At 42.1% G+C, this 19474-nt stretch overlaps 1 protein-coding gene across 1 annotated transcript; it reads right to left on the bottom strand.

Moving 5' to 3' along the window:
• ERAP1 (endoplasmic reticulum aminopeptidase 1) lies at window positions 298–15097 on the bottom strand. Its single transcript, XM_021379928.1, has 19 exons — window positions 14816–15097; window positions 14194–14699; window positions 13271–13409; window positions 11975–12109; window positions 11278–11398; window positions 10747–10901; window positions 10081–10194; window positions 9150–9281; window positions 8518–8649; window positions 8297–8380; window positions 7611–7771; window positions 7037–7116; window positions 6583–6766; window positions 5047–5203; window positions 4773–4957; window positions 3900–4061; window positions 3146–3286; window positions 2957–3038; window positions 298–1813 (listed from the first exon to the last, which is right to left on the bottom strand). The coding sequence occupies exons 1-19, from the start codon at window positions 15080–15082 to the stop codon at window positions 1667–1669; spliced, it is 3084 nt and encodes a 1027-aa protein (XP_021235603.1). The 5' UTR covers window positions 15083–15097; the 3' UTR covers window positions 298–1666.

Below are 19474 nucleotides of genomic sequence, written 5' to 3'. Positions count from 1 at the left end.
TTGGTGATTCTCCCTTTTGTCCCATACATACAGAGAGCTGCAGTGTATCTGGATATATGCTTGCAAACTGATGCTTCCCTAAGGTGTCTTTTTTTTTTTTTTTTTTTTGAGTTAATTAAAAAAGAAGGAGTGTGGCTGCTACAGGGAGGGCAAGCAATGCTACTTATTAACTTTCCCCAGAGTTGAGAAACTGAAAAAAAAGTCCTTGAAGCTGAAAACGAAGCAGATAAAGCAGAAAACAGCAACATCATTAATTCTTTCTTACAATAGCAAAAAAAAAGAACACACACATAGAAATGAAGTGCTTTATCCAGAACCATGTAAAAAATTTTTTTATTACTATAATCACCTTTTCAGTTTGCTCCGAAAACTTCTTAAAGCAAGCAGCTATCAACAGTACCTGAAACACTGGTTGTCAACTGCTCAAAGTTGTTATAAATGCTGTGAGTCATCCAGCCTTCCCTTCCCTGCAGTTTGAAGGTGGCATTTTGGTGGAGCTCTATACCTGTCAACCACATCAGCAGCAGTACTCCTATACAGTACCGCAGTAGCTTAGCTAAGTTCCACTGGCATTAGAAGCCAAGAACTGAACCTCAGTTGTTCATCAGAAAGTAAAACTTCTAAATCCATCTCAAGTATTGAGCTGAAAAAATTCCTAAACTTTTGTACACATGGTGCACATCCTGTTCTGAATTGTTTCCCTCAGTGAGTGACAAGGTACAGGATTCTTTATGTAAGAATGGATAGAGCGAGCAAAAGGAAACAGTATTTAAAGAATTGAGACCGAACTTTTGGCCTTTAATAGCAGAATTCAGAAGAGTTCCTGAACTCTAATTGTAGGTTTCCACTTTTGGAGCAGGTTTTATTCCTAGTAGAGTGAGATGTGAACAAAACACAGCTGAAAGCTTATGATTAGTTCCAGCTTGTGCATTTATCCTTATATCTCAGTCTTTGTTAGGAGGTTTCTGGCTGTGTTGGCCAGTATTGTAACAGAGACAGGTCAGAACAGCAGAGAAAATAAAAAGCTGTGGAATTACATAAAGGGCATGCTTGTCAGGAGCAAGAAATCAAGTGATTTTAGGCACGTATGGCAATTTTTTTTTTTTTTTTTTACTATTAGTATTTGAATTAAAAAGTTTCTGTAGGTAAGCAGAGAAGATCATTCACTATCAGGTATTAAAAAAAATAAAAATAAAAACACCTCCAGGATTTCAACTCATGTTTCTTAAGTATGTATGCCTCCTTCATAATATTCATCAACTGCCTGAGTAATTACCTTACGATCCTTATCATCATCATTGAGCTAATAAATAAAGGTCATTACAAACGAGTATCTGTCATTTTAACCATCAGTGAGTATTTACAGCAGTAGTTGCACTTCAGTTAGTTGTACAAGGAATCATTAAAAGCAAAATTTCCAGCTAAAACAAACTGACGAATCATCTAAATCCAGATTCCCCAACGTATTTTTTGTATGTGCACACACACAATATGCATGCTCCTTTCTTTGATGTGACTTAGAAATGCAAGAATATTTTCAGTCAGCAGCAGAAGGCTGAAAGCTCCCTCCAAAAGAACTAACACCTTAGGCTGAGCTGTCCCTCTAGCCCTGAATTTTCAGTGCCTTTAAATTATTTCTAACAAATTACAAACAAGCTATCCTAACTTATGGGTGGTTCTTTTGCAGCCACATTTTGATTTCATCAAAATATCTATCCATCCATTGTATGTTGTCCTCAATGGTTTCAATGGCTTGCTGGATGCAACGAAGTTGCGCACTTTTTTCCTCCAGAGAACTGAAGAATTCTTTTACCTGTTGATTAAAAAAATTGAAAGAAAAGCTGATGAATGAAGGGGCAGCAGCATCTCCCGCTTCCATAGCAAGAACAGCAAGAAATTTGTGGTATTTGACCTGACTTGACCACCTGACACAAAAAGTTATCTTAAAAGGTTTCATAACCACTCTATCCCATAAGATGATGAAGATTACATTTAAAATTAGATTATTAAAAAAAATCCAGTTGCAAGAGATGTAATGTTGCGTGGGCGGAACCCGTCCTTTGCTCCTGCAGCAAACCCTTGTGGTCACTGAAGCCGTGACACCTGCACCCAGGACAGCTGTGTGTCAGCACAGACTTCACCAGAGAGAACATCCATTAAGTAAGTGTTGATGTTAAAATACTGAACGAAGATGTTCCTACATGAGGAGGTCCATGCCCCCTTTCAGTTTTCTGCCAGAAAAAAAAATATATACATCTAAGCCCTGCAGATCCTCGAGGGAGATGCAGCCACACCTCTGGGCAGGGCACAGAAATGTCCCTGCAGTCTGTGGCAGTGGCCAACACACTACAGACACATTTTCAGAGTTCACTTAGATCTAAAAAGAGGGCTGAGAACCAAGTACAAAGCAATGTACTGCTCCTTGTGTTCTTTCATTTTGGATTTAATATAGTCATATTATTTCTGCTCGTGTTTTGCTCTAAATCAGGAAATCTTGAATTGGCAACAGCAGAAAACAGCTTCTGAAAAGAAATTGCCAGGGGTGCTCTTGTAGGACTTCTGATCTGCCCACTGACCAGTCTTGATTTTCTTTTTTTTGACATTGACAGAAATGGTGGAATAAGTGGACAAATTGATTATCGTGTATGACATCTGGGAACACTGGTATATTTTATCACTGCCCTTCAGCATTTGCCTATCACTCTGCTCAGTCAAAAACCTCTTTTTTCCCCCTTATTACTTTTCAGAGGGAAGCCACGAGCCCTTGAGCATACACGTTTATACTCTGCATCCAAGTCCTCTGCTTAAATAACACCCATCTTTCTCCTTGCCACTGGCTTAATGCTCTGCCTTGAGTAATCCAGCTCCATTGCTGTAATCTTTTCCAAGGAAAATACTAGATATTACTCTGATACTTCATAACTAGTCATGCTTTTAAGATGTTAAAATGGCTTACCTGTGCAAGCTGTGGCCTTGTTGAATACTGATTTGTCACTCCAGTGACAATGCCTGCTATGGAAGATGAACCGAGTTCAAATCTAGCAGAAAGAATAACCTATACTCAGAAAGTGTGCTATTTTGTAGGAAGTAGCGTTTTAACATATGATTGGATACAGACAGAAGTGAAACAACTTCTGTTCCTTACTTTTTGATGAGTTTCTCCCAGTTTTCCCTTAAGAAGGTCCAAGCAAGATGATAGCCAGATGGGTTTCTGGCAATGGACACAATAATATATGGAAAATCCTGAGTTTTTATGATGTCACCACGCAGACCTTCATCCATTAGCCTAAGAATTAGTAGCAGAAATGGAAGTTGTTTAGACCAGTAGATAACAATGACAAATGATTATTCCCTCAGTATTTTCTACTGTTGTAAAAAGTTCACATTTCTAAAGGTCCTGAGACATCGTTTCTTTGGGGTGACTTCAAACTTTTTATGGTGTATATCCACCTTTCCCATTAATGTTACTTTCACAACTACAGTTACTTAATATACCTGTATGCTGATTAAAGAAGCATCAAGCTTTTGAGTTTGAACACCTGAAAAGTTCAGTAGTGCTCAACTCCTGAAAGCAGGAAAACTCAGGTTTTTGTAAGAAAAATACAGCATATGTAGCTACAATCAAAGTAACTACAAAGATAAACAAAGAGGTGTCTGTCAAGCAAAGGTAAGGTATCAGAATAGCTTTACATTTTGGCCCAATTTCCAACTGCAGATGGACTCCTGGCACTAAAACCCTGGAAGGAAGTGCTGCAGCCTCTTGTTGTATTAACTCCATAAAGTATTTCAGAAATCCTCAAATTAACAGCTGTGAAACAAGATGGAGCAACTCTAGTTCCTGTTTCATAATTGGTGTATCTTCCCCCAAGTGCACTTTTCTTGTGTAACATGCTACTCACCACTGAAGTTTGTCCTTATTCCTGGTGAGGCTGAGAGCGGATGCAATTTTATCTTTGTCTACACTGAAGGAGTGGTGCTGGTATTTGCTAAGGAGGAAATCCCAACCTTCAGATGTTTGTGCTCCAACGGCATACACTGCTGTCTTCACATCTGCTGGCAGCCTACAACAAATTGAACAGCAAGTTACTCTCCGTGCCATGTCTAGGAATGTAAGTAGAAATACAACCATGTCATGCATTAACTGGCGTAACAGACAGTGTGTTAAGAAATACTGGTCCATCATAAGAATTAGAAGGTGATGCCTGTTGCTGAGAAACAGTTAAGTAAATCAGACTGTCTCATGATATGACTCCTGCCCTGGAAATATTTTCCTGAAATACTGGACTCATTCCTTTTATTTTGTTTTTCTTCCTTATTTTGAACATTCCTTTCATGGCTGTTGTGTATTTAGTCAGACACCAGTGTGGTTGCCTTTGTTCTGCCCAGAGCAACCTCTCAGAGACATTCTGGAAGGGTGTTTTAGAGAGTTCTTACGTCATGATGAGAAACACAAGTTAGGCCAAGTTCACGAACCTGTTGCTGTACACGTAAAAGAGAGAATACATTCACACGTAATTTTCACTTTTCAGAACATCTCGAACAAAAATAGTTGTGGATTACCAAGTGACGTCTGTGATAGTTTGGGCGTATCATATTTGTCAAAATATGAAAGAAGTGGAAGCCAAAACTTGAAAAATGCAACTGAGTAGACTTAGCTTCAGACTGTAGAAAGGATCACAGTTTAGCCCTTTTCATAAATTAACTCTGCTATAATTAAACAGAATATCAGAAAAGACAGCATTAGAAAAGGCAGTCCTATTTAGAAAACAGACCTTAAGGTTCCATTGGATTTCTGCCATTTCGAAAAATACTCTTCTGCTTTGTCCACACAGGGCTGGTACCTGCGCACGCATGCAAACAGCAGCAGGGATTGCCGAAGCATTCTCTCTGACACTGAGCCTTCATCACTCCAAAGCTGCTTGTCAATTAGGTCCTTAAATAGATTGACTATATAGTCCTAAAATAAGGCAATAATAAATATTTACAGAAGGCGCATTTTGCAGGGTACAAGCAGAATTATGAAGTTGTAGATACTTAAAGTATTACCTTTAACTGTTTTTCTGTGTCATCCATATCCCTCCGCTCCATGAGCTTGTATATAGGAACCAGCTCGTTCATACCTTGGAGTATGGGCATGATCTGTGTTTCCCGTTTCATGTATAAAGTTAAATCAAAAGCTTTAGAAATCGACAGTTTTTTTATTCTAAGGAGTAGAAGAGAGGGGATAAAACAATTTACAATTAAACTTAAAAGACAAACTTAAAAGCAAAACCACTTTCCCAGCCCATCACTTTCCATTGGCGTACTTGCACTGCACACCTGCACTGAAAATGACGTGCTTTTGCCCCCCTTTCAAATCTATTCATTTTCTCCTCTATGAAACTTCATGCTGAGAATTCAACTTCTGATTCTATTCTGGTCTAAAAAACTCCATCTGAATTAGAGAGTAAGAGATCTATGCCCTACTTAATTGCCTTCTTGCTCATCAGCTGGATCAGGGAAATTGTAATGTAATTTCCATATTTTCCTTTCTTAAACTTGAGAGAGAAAAAGGACAGCTACCTCTGGTGCAGGAGATACAACGACCTGACAGTCCTAGTGAACATCAGGATTTCCACATAAATGCTCTCCCAGCATTAGCTCACTTGCAAAACCTTGACAGATTTAATAGGTTGCATGAAGATGTGCTGACAGCACTTTGTGTCCTCACAAGAATACTTGAATCAAAATTTTGAATATTCACACCTACCTTCCTTGGAAGCTAAAATTATAGCAGAGATTGGTATGATTATGAGCAAAACATTCAAAGAAAACAGAGGTTTTATTAAAACATATACATGCTCCATTTTGTTTGCAGACCTTAGCACAATGTTAGCAATGGACAAAATACCTTCTACTACTGCAGTCTCTGCCAGCTCCACGACTTAACACATTCTTTTCACCTCACCAAATGTGTGCCATGTTTGCACTCTCAGTGTCTTCAGTGCTGAAGAGGGTTGCTAGTTAAAGGCAACCTAAGAAGATTTGGTGTGACACCACAGTAGAAAGAGTGACAGTGTCTTTAAAGAAACCCTTAGCTTGCAAAAAGCTTGAGGGCTCAGTTTCATAGAGTTGTAAGTCTTGTAATTTTGTCTGACAGGCCTCACTACTACAATAAACAGGTCATTGTTAGGGATGGTACACATGTATGTGCTGCTTCCCGGTGAAAACTGAGCTCTGAAGTTACAATTAAAAACCGCATGGCACTAAGTTAACACAGCAAATACTGTATTTCACAGAGAACTTAGCTGCAAACCTGCCTTCTCAAAAGCAAGACTGAAACAGTAAGCTAAATGCTGTTGCAAACACATCAGGGACTGTTTGGAGCATGAGAATTACTATGTCCTCTGATCTGTTCCATTAAATATGCTTAGAAAAGCCACTGCAAATCCTGGGCTTACATAGCTGTAAGCAAGTAGGGAACATGCTCTGATACTATTTAAAAGAGGTAAGGAATAATATATCCATTATCAACATTTCTTCTTTAATGACATTCTCATAAATGCAGTTTGTCTGTTTTTTGTCTTGGATAGAACATCTTACCTCACAAGCTGGAAGATATTATTAATGAGACTTGCTCTGTCATTGCTGCTAATCATTGTATGGTTCTCTCTCAAAAGGCTGATCAGACGATCCCATCCATCATCTTCATAGTGCACAATGTAATAACCATTCATGTCCACATTGAATTTAATCCATTCAGCTTCTTCTGGAAGGATAATGACATCTGCAAACATAAATATAACTCCTTTCTGTTAATGATTCAAACACATTCTAGGATTAGACCCACGAAGTGTCTAATTTCAGAAATTTAAATAAAATTACAACACAGTTTCTGAATACAATAAGAGATTGTTATAGTGATGTTATTAAGATGACAATAAAAAAAAGTTTATCTCATTGTCAGTTCTGCAAAAAAAAAAAAACAAAAAACCCTGCAGAGCTAAAAAAGCTTTTAAACTTTAATCAAATTAATCAAATTAGTCAAAGAAATTACCTGTTTTGGTTCTCATCAAAAATCTTTGAACAGTGTGAGAGTTGCTGGTAACGTAGGTTAGTGGAATGTGCCACAAGTACCTATTGCAAAACAGAAATGGTTTGTTTAATGAAAGAGCTTTGCAAAACCTTCTCCAACTTAGTTCAGTCTAACAGTTTTGTAGTAGATGACAGCCATGATCTGCACTCACATCTGTTCATTTCAGTACAGACTCACATGCATCTAGCCAGTTTTAATTTAGTTTGCTTGGGAGATTATTAACAGTGAAGCTGCAACAGTATGAACTTTCAAGCCTAGTTTCCACTGGCTTGTCTGTAGCACAGGTTTATTCAGCTCACCAAGATGCCTAGTCCCTGCAGCTCTGCAGCAACTGGTACCTCAACCAGGTACTCAGAGTCTGACCAACTGCACCTACTGCAGCAGCGGTGCTGGTCTTGAGCTGCATAAAGACGCTCACATAGTTGGCTCAGGCAGCCTTCCTTAAGAAACAATAGTAAAAGCTCTTACAGTGTAGCTGTGTTTGCCACAGATGAGTACTGTAGTTTGTGCCCTGAGATTTACCCATTTTCTTTACCCGTTTTCTGTGGGTGAAAGAGAATCTGCTCCTTTTCTGTAGTGCTCCTGCTGCAGGTGGACATTCTTTCCTCTCACTGTGATGGTTAGCAGGGGAAAACCTTTTTGCAGTGTCCAAGTGTCCATCATTGCCTTCACATCAAGAGTCTCTTTGGTCCAGTGCTGTTTGTTAGTGAGGGGAAAGAGACACATAAGAAGAGGAGGAAGACAGATGGAGTACACTGACAATGAAATAGACCTGAGTAGGTAAGGACTTCATAAAAGCTGCTGCATATTTGTAAGCTCTGCATAGAAAAGTTTAGGATGGAACGTGGGATATCATGACATCTCTGGCTGACCTTCCTGTGGACACTTTTAAATAGTTAACAGAATCACAGAATCACAGAATGGTTTGGGTTGGAAGAGACCTTTAAGATCATCTAGTTCCAACCCCCCCTGCTATAGGCAGGGACATCTCCCACTAGACCAGGTTGCTCAAAGCCCCATCCAGCCTGGCCTTGAATGCTTCCAGGGAAGCGTAGTTACTGACATCTCTTCAAGTAGTGCAGTTTTCCAGTCAGCCCTGGGCACAGAAGTAGGATTTCTGTCTGTACAGGTACCAATCCTACAGCACAGGATAGTAACATGAGAGGACTCTGATAAATGTCAAACTTCCAAATACTAAAGAGTAAAATACTAGATGCTTACTGCATTTGAAGATGACTGTTGGTTTCTTCTGCAAAAGCCGTCACCCTGTAGTTCACCTTTGTCAGTACCTACTGTGGGACAAATCTGTAAAAGAGTTTCAGTCATCAGTTGATGTTATAGCTGTAAGTAGTATTTGCAGTCTTCATTTAGGTATAAGGGAAACAAATTACTAATGAAAAGCTATGAAATTTGAAAAAAGTATGAGAATAAGAAGTACTTGCATTTGTCAAACTGTCCCACAAATCTTCATTCTTTGTATTCTGATAGCTGTATTTCTGTAGGTACTGTACAAGTCCAGCCTTAAACACATCGGCAGTCAGGTAGTCCCTCAGCATATTTAATATGCAAGATCCCTAAAACAAAAAGAGCGACAAAGTGTTTACAGAACCACTCCTTAGACAGCAAAATGCTTCTTTGGGAAATTTTTCAGCATGCTACTCACCTAAATAGCAGTATGGCTTTATTTGTCTCTGACTAAAAAATAATTGGGCTTTATGTATATCTAAGCAGACATTTGGTTTTCATGATCACCTTTCTTAAAAATATATTGGACTGAGTAAACTGTGTTATTATATTTTTAATTACTAGATAGAATGGGCACCGTATAATGCTACAGTGAAAAACGCTGCTTGGCTTAAGCATCTGAAATAATGGTTTAATGGTTTAAATTGATACAGAACAGAGAAGAGGGAGTAAACCCCCTTCTTTTTAGACAGAAAATGAAACCACCATTTGAACTACATTCAGGCGTTTTGGACAAGGAATTAGGCAAGTCATAAAAACGTGTACTAACACTTTGGGTGGATGCCCAGTACAAAGGACAACTGACAACAGAAACAGTTACTTATTTTACCTTCTCGTATGAAACCTCATCAAACATTTCTAAAATTTGAGCTGGATCCTCCACAGGAGTAGACACAGGATGGGATGAATTTAATGCATCTACCTCCATGGCATCAAAGCATCTTCTTAAGAAATAATCTTCCTAATGGGAGGCAGAAATGATTATTGCTACTACATTTTGCTCACTGACTACTGAGTTCCCAGTTAGTTCACATTACATATAATCTTCACATCACACAAAGAAAGCAAAGCATCTTTCTTTTTATTGCAGAGCACAGAAAAAAAACACCAACATTAACAGAAGATATCCAAATTACTTCTACCATTCTAAACAAACTTAGACAGTCCAGTTAATAAGAGCCGATAATAACTCCACAAAAGCATGTGCACATTCCAACAGATGACAGAAAGAATGGTCAGTAACCATAAAACAAATTAAAGAAAAAAAAAAACACAACAAGAACAACAAAACAAACACAAAAATCCAATGGTGAATTTCTTCATCATCATTCCTCTGTAATTTTATGGCAAAATACTGCACAGATCTTCCCAGTGCATGTCACTTTGGTGGAGCTATGCAAAATTACTTATATTGGACCTGTGTTAAGCTAGCGGAAGGATCTCAGGGTCTTCACTAGGATTGTACTGACTGTGTGTGATGAAGAAAAAGATAAAATCATTTCTCCACACTTTTGGAAATGTAAATAACTTTTAAAAAAAGAATGTTATTTCATTGCAATTATTAACTTCCATCATCAGTCTCTGAAAATAATTACATGCAATTCAATCAACATTCCCACACTTCAGAGTTCAGATCAGACCATTCCTTTGAAGAGAAATTAAGAAGTGGCTCACAGCACAAAACTGCTCAGTCTTTATCCTTACAAACTAATGGACTTGGAAGGCAGAAATAAAATAAAAATGCAGGAAATGCTACTCACAACTCTCAGTTCTGGATGGGTAATGTTTACGGACAGGAGCTCCATAAACTTTGCAAACCCTTCGTTTAACCACAGATCATTCCACCACTCCATGGTAACTAGGTTGCCAAACCACTGAAACAACAAAAACACCAAGCTCCTGAAATTAAGTACCCAGCGTGTCAGAAAAGCTGCTGCTCATCTGTATGAAACTGAATTTATAGTACTTTACTGACTCCTAAGGAACATCTTTTTTAGTGTTATAGCTAGCTTTGGGCTCTTTCATTTGTTATTTTAATGGTAAAACTCTAAAGCACTGGTTTCCCCTTCCATTCTCTGAAACCTTGTAAATAAAACAGGTTTGGTAGGAAGGCCACATATGAATATTTTCCAGACTTTTATGTACTTATAGTCAGGCCCCACAACTAATTTCAACGGTTGACAATAGTGCAATGCACCAGGGTACTGCAGCTCCAAATTAAACATATTTATAGCCTTCTATGTCTGTGCAGCCTGACTAGACTCCTTTACTAGAAATAGTCCTCACGGTTCAGAGGAGAACACCCTCAAACTGGAGCAGCTCTTCTCAGTTTGTATTTCTAACGTCCCCTCACCCACACAGAATCCACCGACGCTGACCACTCCATGGGCCCATTCTGATCCTTCACTGTTACTCCTAAATCTCACCTGGTGAGCCAGCTCATGGGCTATAACCATAGTAATCCAAAGCCTAGAGGATGCTGAGGACTTTTCAGGATCATACAGCAACGCTGATTCCCGATATGTGGTCAACCCCCAGTTTTCCATAGCACCAGACTGAAAATCAGGAATAGCTGCTAAATCTAGAAAACAAAACAAAAGGGAAAAAGAATATTAAAATACTGCTAGGATTATTTTACCCAGCAAGAACCCAGCTACCCACTCATCCCACTTCATCACAGTGTGTGCACAGGCACATATATCACACATACTTTTAAGGACTTCCTTAAATATATTAGCAAAAACATACTTCAAAAAAAGTTCTATACAGAATACAAAGATTTTCAGTTCTCAGTGTAGCTTTTAGAACTACTCTTAAGTAAGGTGAGGCAGAATGTTTAGAAGCCTGTGAGCCAAAGCCAGCCCAGTCATATCTAAATTACTAATTCTATGCTATTTTTCTCTCTGTTCTCATTATTAAGAATATTATTATGATCAAATAGATTATTTAATGCTTACCTTGCTTTGGTAAGGGGTAGGGAATGCTGAAGTAGTCCTCATAAAAGTCTAAAAGTTTTACTGCTGCATCCAGCGCATAATGAGCCTGGTTGATCTTCTCTGGTACTGTGTAGATGGAAACCTACAGCACATGAGCAAGCAGGATTTTAATACTACCTTCAAAACCTTATGTCATTTGTTCTTTAACACTGGTATTTGAATAATCATAAAAAGTTACTCTAGAGCATATATCTAACTGTTCTCATGCAACAGTGATTTTTAACAGTCCAGAAAAAATACGATCAAAACTAGAAATAAAAATTCTAAGTTACCCTCTGCAACCATTATGCTCCTACAAAGACTTCTACAATTTCCATCCCCTATCATGCTGGAGTTGTTCAAGCTACACAGTTCTATTTTACTCTTGATTTTCTAAGATAACAAAGTTTAATTTCCTTTTAATCTTACATGAGACTATGTTACACATGCCTGTAGGTATATAAAAAGCAAGCATATTACCAAAAGATTTTGATACTAGTAAAAGTCATAATGCGAATTAATCATTCAATCATACAATTACAAAACCAATTTCCTTCTGTCTTTTCATCCATGTAGAACTTCAAGATGTTTAGATGCAGTGATTTAACTGAAAAGTAAACTGTATATCTTTCCCTATAAGATCTTCTTACAAAGCTCTTAGAAAATGAGAAAGACCTACCTTAACTCCACGACTGGTTACTTTGCTGATGGATTTAAAATCCGAAACAATAAAGGCCACAAGGTAAGTACTCATCTTGACACTGGTATCAAAATGGTCCTCAACAAGCCATGAAGCTATATTCACGGACTTCACCTAAAAAAAACAAGCACATCACATCATTCAATGGTAGTATGCATGAGGATTCTGGGACCACAAAGTGCTGTGGTTTTTTTTCCCTATTTCACTAAGACCATTAAAAAGACACTGGAAAGAAGTAATTCCCATGGCTATCCTCCCTACACAAAGAAAGAAACCACATATATACAAGTAGTTTCACTCATAAGAGCTAAAACTAGATAAATAAAAATACTGGTTGCTGTTTCAATTTTCTTCAGTGTGTGGCAGCACATCAATCAATTAAATCAAATTAAATTGTCTAAATCTAAACATCAATTATTATACATGAGAGAAATAAATTCCTCCAGACAGTGATTCAGCTGTCTCAGGTATCTACTTGCTAACAAGATGGGTCATCTGTTGGAGTTACCCATTTTTCCTCTTGGTTTCATACAACCTTAGCTAACTAACTTAGACTGACCAAATAATGAAAAAAAAAATCATTATTCTAGCTATTTCTCTATGTTAAGAATTGCTTTTTTAAACCAACTTTCAAAATATTTCCTTTTCTGAGAGGTACTTTGTGTGCATGGGGAGGTACTATTACTTCATTTTTAAGGGCTAGCTTCCTTGCAAACCAGGAACCAGTAATATCAAAGAACTTAGAAAGAATCTCTTATGCACAAATTAAGATCAGATATGCAAAATGTAACTTACCCTATTTATGCAGACATAAGTGCAAGCAACATTTGCAGTCATTATATGTACAGCATTTTCACTGAGATATTTTTGAAGGCTAAACTATTTCTTTTTTTACATAAAAGGTCTTTTTTAGCAGATAATTAAGGTAATAAACAGGCATCATGTCATGTTGTATTCAGACATATTTCATCATTAACTTTCAAAACCTACGACAAAGACAGAAAGCGTTTTGGGAATAAAATATAAAATACAGGTTATGGAGGCCGCATCATGTTGAACATTCTCAAACCATGACTAAGAAGCAGGAACCCATTGGATGCATAATTTTCTGCATTCATTTTTAAACTTGTGTCAAAACTACCAGCAATAGCGCTCTGTCATAAAAGAACGGACATAATGTTTAGGCCAAGCATTCCCATGCTTGGGTATTCTCATTTTACTTTATTGTTTTAGTGGCCACCAAGCAATTGCACAACGTTAAATGTATCTACCTACCAGTGGCATATTGGACAAGGCAAGGTGATTTGGTTCCCTCCTAATCTTAACTGAAAACCTGGCTTTGAAAGCTGGTTCATCGAAGCAGGGGAAGGCCATTCTTGCAGAGGTTGGCTCAAAGTGTGTTGATGCAAGCACTCTAAGTGAAAAAAAGAAAGAGCTGTAGTCCACACATCTTCACATGCACAGAATTTAACACCTTGATGTGTAAAAAGTGAGTAATTTCATACTTAGGAAATAACTATAGGTACTATCACAGTATTTTGCATGTTAAGAATTGCTGTTTCTCAATCTGTGGTGGGGAACTGAGGAGAGCAGATGAAGTTTCTTAAAAACCACCTTGGAAAGGGTTGCAGAACAAGAGAAAACTTGTTATGAGCCCAACAAGTCCCCTGCCTTTTCCTCTCACCATACTCAAGGGGAATCAATGTATATGTTGGTGGACCAAGGCCTGCTAAAGCCTTAGAGATGAGGAGGAAATTCTTTACTCAAGGGTGGCTGAGGCCCTGGCACAGCTGCCCAGAGAAGCTGTGGGTGCCCCATCCCTGAGGGCACTCGAGGCCAGGCTGGATGGGGCCCAGGGCAGCCTCAGCTGCTGGGGGACAGCCCTGCCCACAGCACGGGGTTGGAACTGGGTGGGCTTTGAGGTCTCTTCCAACCAAAACCTTTCTATTGTTCTATAATGTTATGAACCACATTGCTATCTGGAAAAAAGAGACAGTCTCTGTAATTCCCCACTGCGCAGTTTGGTGAGATTTTATTTCTCAGTTGTAGTAGGAACCTCAAGAATGGTTTCAGAAAAAAAATTCCTAAAGCAGGTGACAACAAATTCTAAAGCCAGTTACATTTACTATCAAAGAAATCATATTTATTGCTTTGAAAGAAGGAGAGAAGGAGAGAAGGAGAGAGAAAGAAAAGAATACCTGAGTTCTCCTTCCCGGGTTCTGTAGGTGCTCTTATAGAAGCCGTGGAAGGAGTCGGAGAGGTTCGCTGAGTACTGGATGCTGAGGGTGTAGTTGTGCCCGGTGCACAGCGGCTCGGAGGCCAGCAGTGCCAGCTGCTCGCGGGATGGGTGCTCCAGCACCCTCACCTCCCGCACCGCGCAGGTGCTCCCGGCCCCCGCCTCGAGGCCAGCCCTGCTGACGCGCAGGCGTTTGCTATGGAGGACGACCGCCCTCGTTGGCTGCGTGACCGTGACATCGATGGCCACGGTGCCGGTGAAGGTGAGCGTGGTGAGGTTGGGATGGATGAGGAGGTGGTAGTGCAGCGGCACAACGTGCCCGGGGAGCCTCACCCTGTCCCAGGGAAACTGCGCGCTGCCGCCACCGCCCTGGGCACGGCTGACACACCACGCCACGCTCGCCAGCCCCAGCACCACCACCTCCCAGCGCGGCGCTGCCATCGTGGACCGGCTGCAGGCGGCGGCCACCTGAGGAAGGGAAGAAAGCTCCAAATCGCCGCGGTTCGGACGCGGCCTCGCTCCTCCGCCCCGGCCCGACCCCCCCCGGCCTGCCGCCCCCCGCCTCTGCTTCCCGCTGCCCGTACCTGCGGCCTGCGGGCCCGCGCGACGCCGGGAAGTGAAAGCGAAAGCGAAGGCAGCGCAGCGCGCCGCGCCCATCGCGCCGCGGGGGAGGGAGGAGCGCGGCGGGGCCGTGTCAGCTCTAGGGTGCCGTCCCCCGGCGGCGGCCTGGCCGGTAGGGCTCCGGCAACTGGAAACTGATAAGGCGGCCGTTTTCTGTTGAGTAGCTGTGTGATTAAAACAAGGCGTTTGCTGCCAAAGGGTACTACTGTAAGTTGAACAAGTGCTGTCATGCATTTCAGCTGTTGACTCGGATTAGAATTGCTTCAAGAATCACAGAACGGCCAGAACGGCTGAGGTTGGCAGGACTGCTGGGTCAAGCTGTTCCAAGCCCTGCTCCAGCAGAGACACCCGGAGCAGGGTGCCCAGCACCACATCCAAGCGGCTTCTGAACAGCTCCAAGGAAATCTCTGAGGCAATCATAGAACAACAGAAAGGCTTGGGTTGGAAAGGAACTTAAAGCCCACCCAGCCCCAACCCCGTGTCATTGGCAGGGCTGCCCCTGCCCCCCCCACCAGCTGAGGCTGCCCAGGGCCCCATCCAGGGCCCTGGCTTCGAGCACCTCCAGGGATGGGGCACCCACAGCTTCTCTGGGCAGCTGTGCCAGGGCCTCAACCGCCCTCTGAGTAAAGAATTTCCTCCGAACATCTTACATAAATTTCCCTTCTTTTAGTTTAAAACCATTCTGCCCTGTCCTATCCCTCTTAGACCATGTAAAGAGTGGGCCTCCCTCTTTGTAAGCTCCCCTCGAGAGCTAGAAGGCCCCAACAAGGTCTACCAGGAGCCTTCTCCAAGCTGAATAAGGCCAGCTCCCTCTGCCTTTCTTCACAGGAGAGGTGCTCCAGCCCTCTGATCATCTTCATGGCCTCCTCTGGACCTGCTCCAACAGCTCCATGTCCTTGTGCTAGGGGCCCCAGACCTGGACACAGTACTGCAAATGGGGCTTCACAAAGGCAGAGCAGAGGGGCACAATCCCATCCCTCTCCCTGCTGCCGTCCCTCTGTTGATGCAGTCCAGGACTCAGTTGGCCTTCTGTGCTGCAGGCACTCTCTGCTGGCTCATGTCCAGCTTTTCACCCACCAGAACACCCAAGTACCTCTTCTCAGGGCTACTTTCAAGCAGTTCTTCTCCCAGCCTGTACACATATCTGCGATTGCCCTGACCCAAGTGCAATACCTTGCACTGTGCCTTGTTGAACATCTTTGGGTTCAGTGCAAGTGCATTCTGCAGCAGAGAAGGGGATTGCAGCATGGGGGATACCTGCATGATTGTGTTGTGGTTTAACCTGGCAGGCAGTTCAGTATCACACTGTGTTGCACTCACTCATTGCACAATGGGATGGGGGAGAGAATCAGGAAAAGAAAAAAAAATACAACAAAAGAACTCGGGGATTGAGATAAAAGCTGTTTCATAAGAGAGGAGAGGAAGAGAGAAAAGAAAAAAAATAGTAATTTTAGTGAGAGAGAGAAAAAATACCCACATGAGTCAGCAGACACAGAGCTACTACTATGCGTGTTCAGCCTGATGGCCACATATAAGGTAACTGTGACAGTTGTGTATATAAACACCAATGTTGCACTTCCAATTTTCAGCAGCAAATGTCAAAGAGGTACACTGGCTTAGTCTATACCTTTCAAAAAATCTTTTCAATCTGTAGTTGCCATATATCTGTAATGCCTGGATGCAGAGATTCCTTTATCACATGTAATTAAAATTAATTATTATTGAGTAACAACAACTTTAAATAGAGAAGAATTTTCTCTTAAATTTGGCTTGCATTAAAGATTGATACTGAATCTGTTTTATTTATATTTATTTATAGCATTCTTCTATAACATAAATTATCATATGTGAAGAACCTCCTGAGTTTGTTCTGTAATCTGATGGAGAAGGGTTTTAGATGTAGAATTGAAGCCAAAGTGAAAATTCTGAATGGTGTATAGAGAAAGGAATTTAGATAAATAAGGGTAACTCAGACAAGACTGAGGAAGGGCCTCATCGTAGCCTGCAGCTTTCTGCTGTGCTGTACTGTTGTATCATCTCAAGGTATCTCGTTCTGGCTCTACCAGGACTGAGTCCTTCTTCCCTGAAACTTCAAAGAAGAGATGAATCAGGGCACTCTGCTGGGACTGAGAAGGTCCACAGGGCTCCTCTGCCTGCATTGCTCCCCTGCCCATTGCTGAGTTTTTGCACTCAGGTGCACCATTCTCTCATCAGTTGCTCAGATGGCAGTGTCCCATGAGGCAGGGTTAAGCAGGACTGTGGACTTGCTCTCTAAGTGTGGCTTTGTGGAGAGTAGTATCTCTGGGTGATGAGCAAAGGCAGCCTCTTCCAGTGCTCCTCTCCCCACTGCCTGGCTGTGGGGTGCTCTGTGTCCCACATGGTGGTGGTCTTGGGGCTGTGGGCACAAGGAGGGTGCCAGGGCTGTGAGCAGCACCAAAGACTTTCAGCCAGTTCCTGTGCCTTTCCTGAACAGCACCTTCAGGTACTCTGTGCTAACTCAAGCATTGACTGAGATATATCACTGGGATTCAAGAGTCTTGGGTATGCCAGCTCTTTCCACAGGGCTTCTCAACAGCAGGCCATAGCCCAGCCTGGGCTTGAGCATTGGAGGAGAGAGGAGGCCTCCCCCCCCTCTTGTCTTCTGCCTCTCACCTCTAAGAGGGCATATAGGCTCATCCCATCCTGCCCCACATCTCTCTGCCCTGATCCCCTCCTTCCATGCTCCAATACAGTGCTCATCTTGCCATTCGGACCTTTGTCCTCACTTTCCCTGGAGCAGGGCTGGAGGGGGACCCTCAGGTCTACCTACCCCAAGGGCTTCTGCTACTGCTTTTCATTCCAAAAGGAGATCTTTGGGAGTCCTTATCGCCCCTCTCCCCCTGCTCTCTTAGGCCTTCCTGGCTTTAGTACTCAGAGCACAAGAACCACTCAGGCACTTTGCACAGCTCTCTTGGCAGGACATGTCACTGAGTGCTGAAGAAGTCCTGGAGGTGAGTGGCTCGCCTGCAGTGAAAGGCAGAGCTGGCAGAGACAGGGGCAGACCACCACTGTTCCATCTGTCTGGGGTGCATCAGGGATGCAGCCTACATGTCCCATTGCTTCCATCATTTTTGCTTAGCTTGCAACTGGTGATGAGGCTGAAGGAGCACTGCCTGCCCACTCTGCAGGCAATGAAGTGGCTGTGGCATATCGTGCTCCACATCATGCATGTGATGTAGGAATCTCTGTATCCAAGTGTTACAGATATCTTGCAATTAAACATTGAAAAGATTTTTTGAAAGGTATTGGCTAAGCCAGTGTCAGACTTCGATGTGCGCAGCTGAAAATTTAAAGTGTGACATCTGCATTTATATATGGGTCCATAGAATAATGGAAAATTTGGTTGAAAAGGAGATCTGCGTGTTATTGCATCTTATTTCTCCAACCAGGCCTAGCTTCAAAGCTGGATAAGGTTAACTGGGGGAGAAAAACCACTCCCAGTGTAAGTGAGGGGCAGGTTTGAGAACACCTGCTGAGACTGTACATGTCTGTGGGGCCAGATGATATGCATCTCAGGATCCTGAAGGAACTGCCTGACATAGCTGCCAAGTCACTCTTCATCATCATTGCAAGGTCTTGGCTATGAGGCAAAGTCTCTGGTGAGTCTCATTTTTAAGAAAGGGAGAAAGGAAGATCTGGAAAATAACAGGCCAGGGAGCCTGAGACAGGTGATAAGGCGGTGATCCGTGACAGCCAACACAGCTTTGCCAAGGGAGAACTGTGCTTTACTAATTTGGTGGCCATCTATGATGAACTAACTGCATCATGACTGATGGAAGGGAAGAAGGGAAGTCTGACTGAAGTCATCTACTTGGACTTCTGTAAGGCCTTTGACATGATCCCACACCTCATCCTTATCTCTAAAATTGAGAGATATGGATTTGAAGAGTTGACTCTTTGACAGATAAAGAATTGGCTGGATGGCTGCGGCCAGAAGGTTATGGTCAACAGCGCCATGTCCAGGTAGAGGTTGGTAATGAGTGGTGTCCCTCAAGGATACATCTTGCAGCCAATGCCCTTTAACATCTTTATCACTGACACAGGCAGAAGGATTGAGTGCACTCTCTGCAAGTTTGCTTATGACACCAAGCTGAGTGGTGCTATTGATACAGTAGAACGAAATGGTGTTGTGCAAAGGAACCTGGACAAGCTTGGGAAGTGGGACCACCTGTACATGATGATGTTTAACAAGGCCAACTGCAAGGAGCTGCGCTAGAGTTAGGGCCATCCCAAGAATGAGTACAGACTGGGAGAACTCCTTGAGAGCAGCCCTACATAGAAGGACTTGGGGTTCTGATGGATGAGAAGCTGGACGTGAGCCAGCAGTCTGCTCTTGCAGCCCAGAAGGCCAACAGCATCCTGCACTGTATCAAAATAAGGGTGGCAGCAGGGAGAGGGAGGGGATTGCCCCCCTCTCTACCCTCGTCAGGCCCCATTTGGAATACTGCATCCAGCTCTGGGGTCCCCAGCACAAAAAGGATGTAGAACTACTGGAGTAGGTCCAGAGAAGACCATGAATATAACCAGAGGGTTGGAGCATGTCTCCTGTGAAGAAAGGCTGAGAGAGCTGGGCTTGTTCAGCC

Source organism: Numida meleagris, chromosome Z (assembly GCF_002078875.1).
Source record: "Numida meleagris isolate 19003 breed g44 Domestic line chromosome Z, NumMel1.0, whole genome shotgun sequence".
Classification (NCBI taxonomy): Eukaryota; Metazoa; Chordata; class Aves; order Galliformes; family Numididae; genus Numida; species Numida meleagris.
Note: the sequence above shows the minus strand (reverse complement) of the source record. Positions and strands in the feature narration are given on the sequence as shown.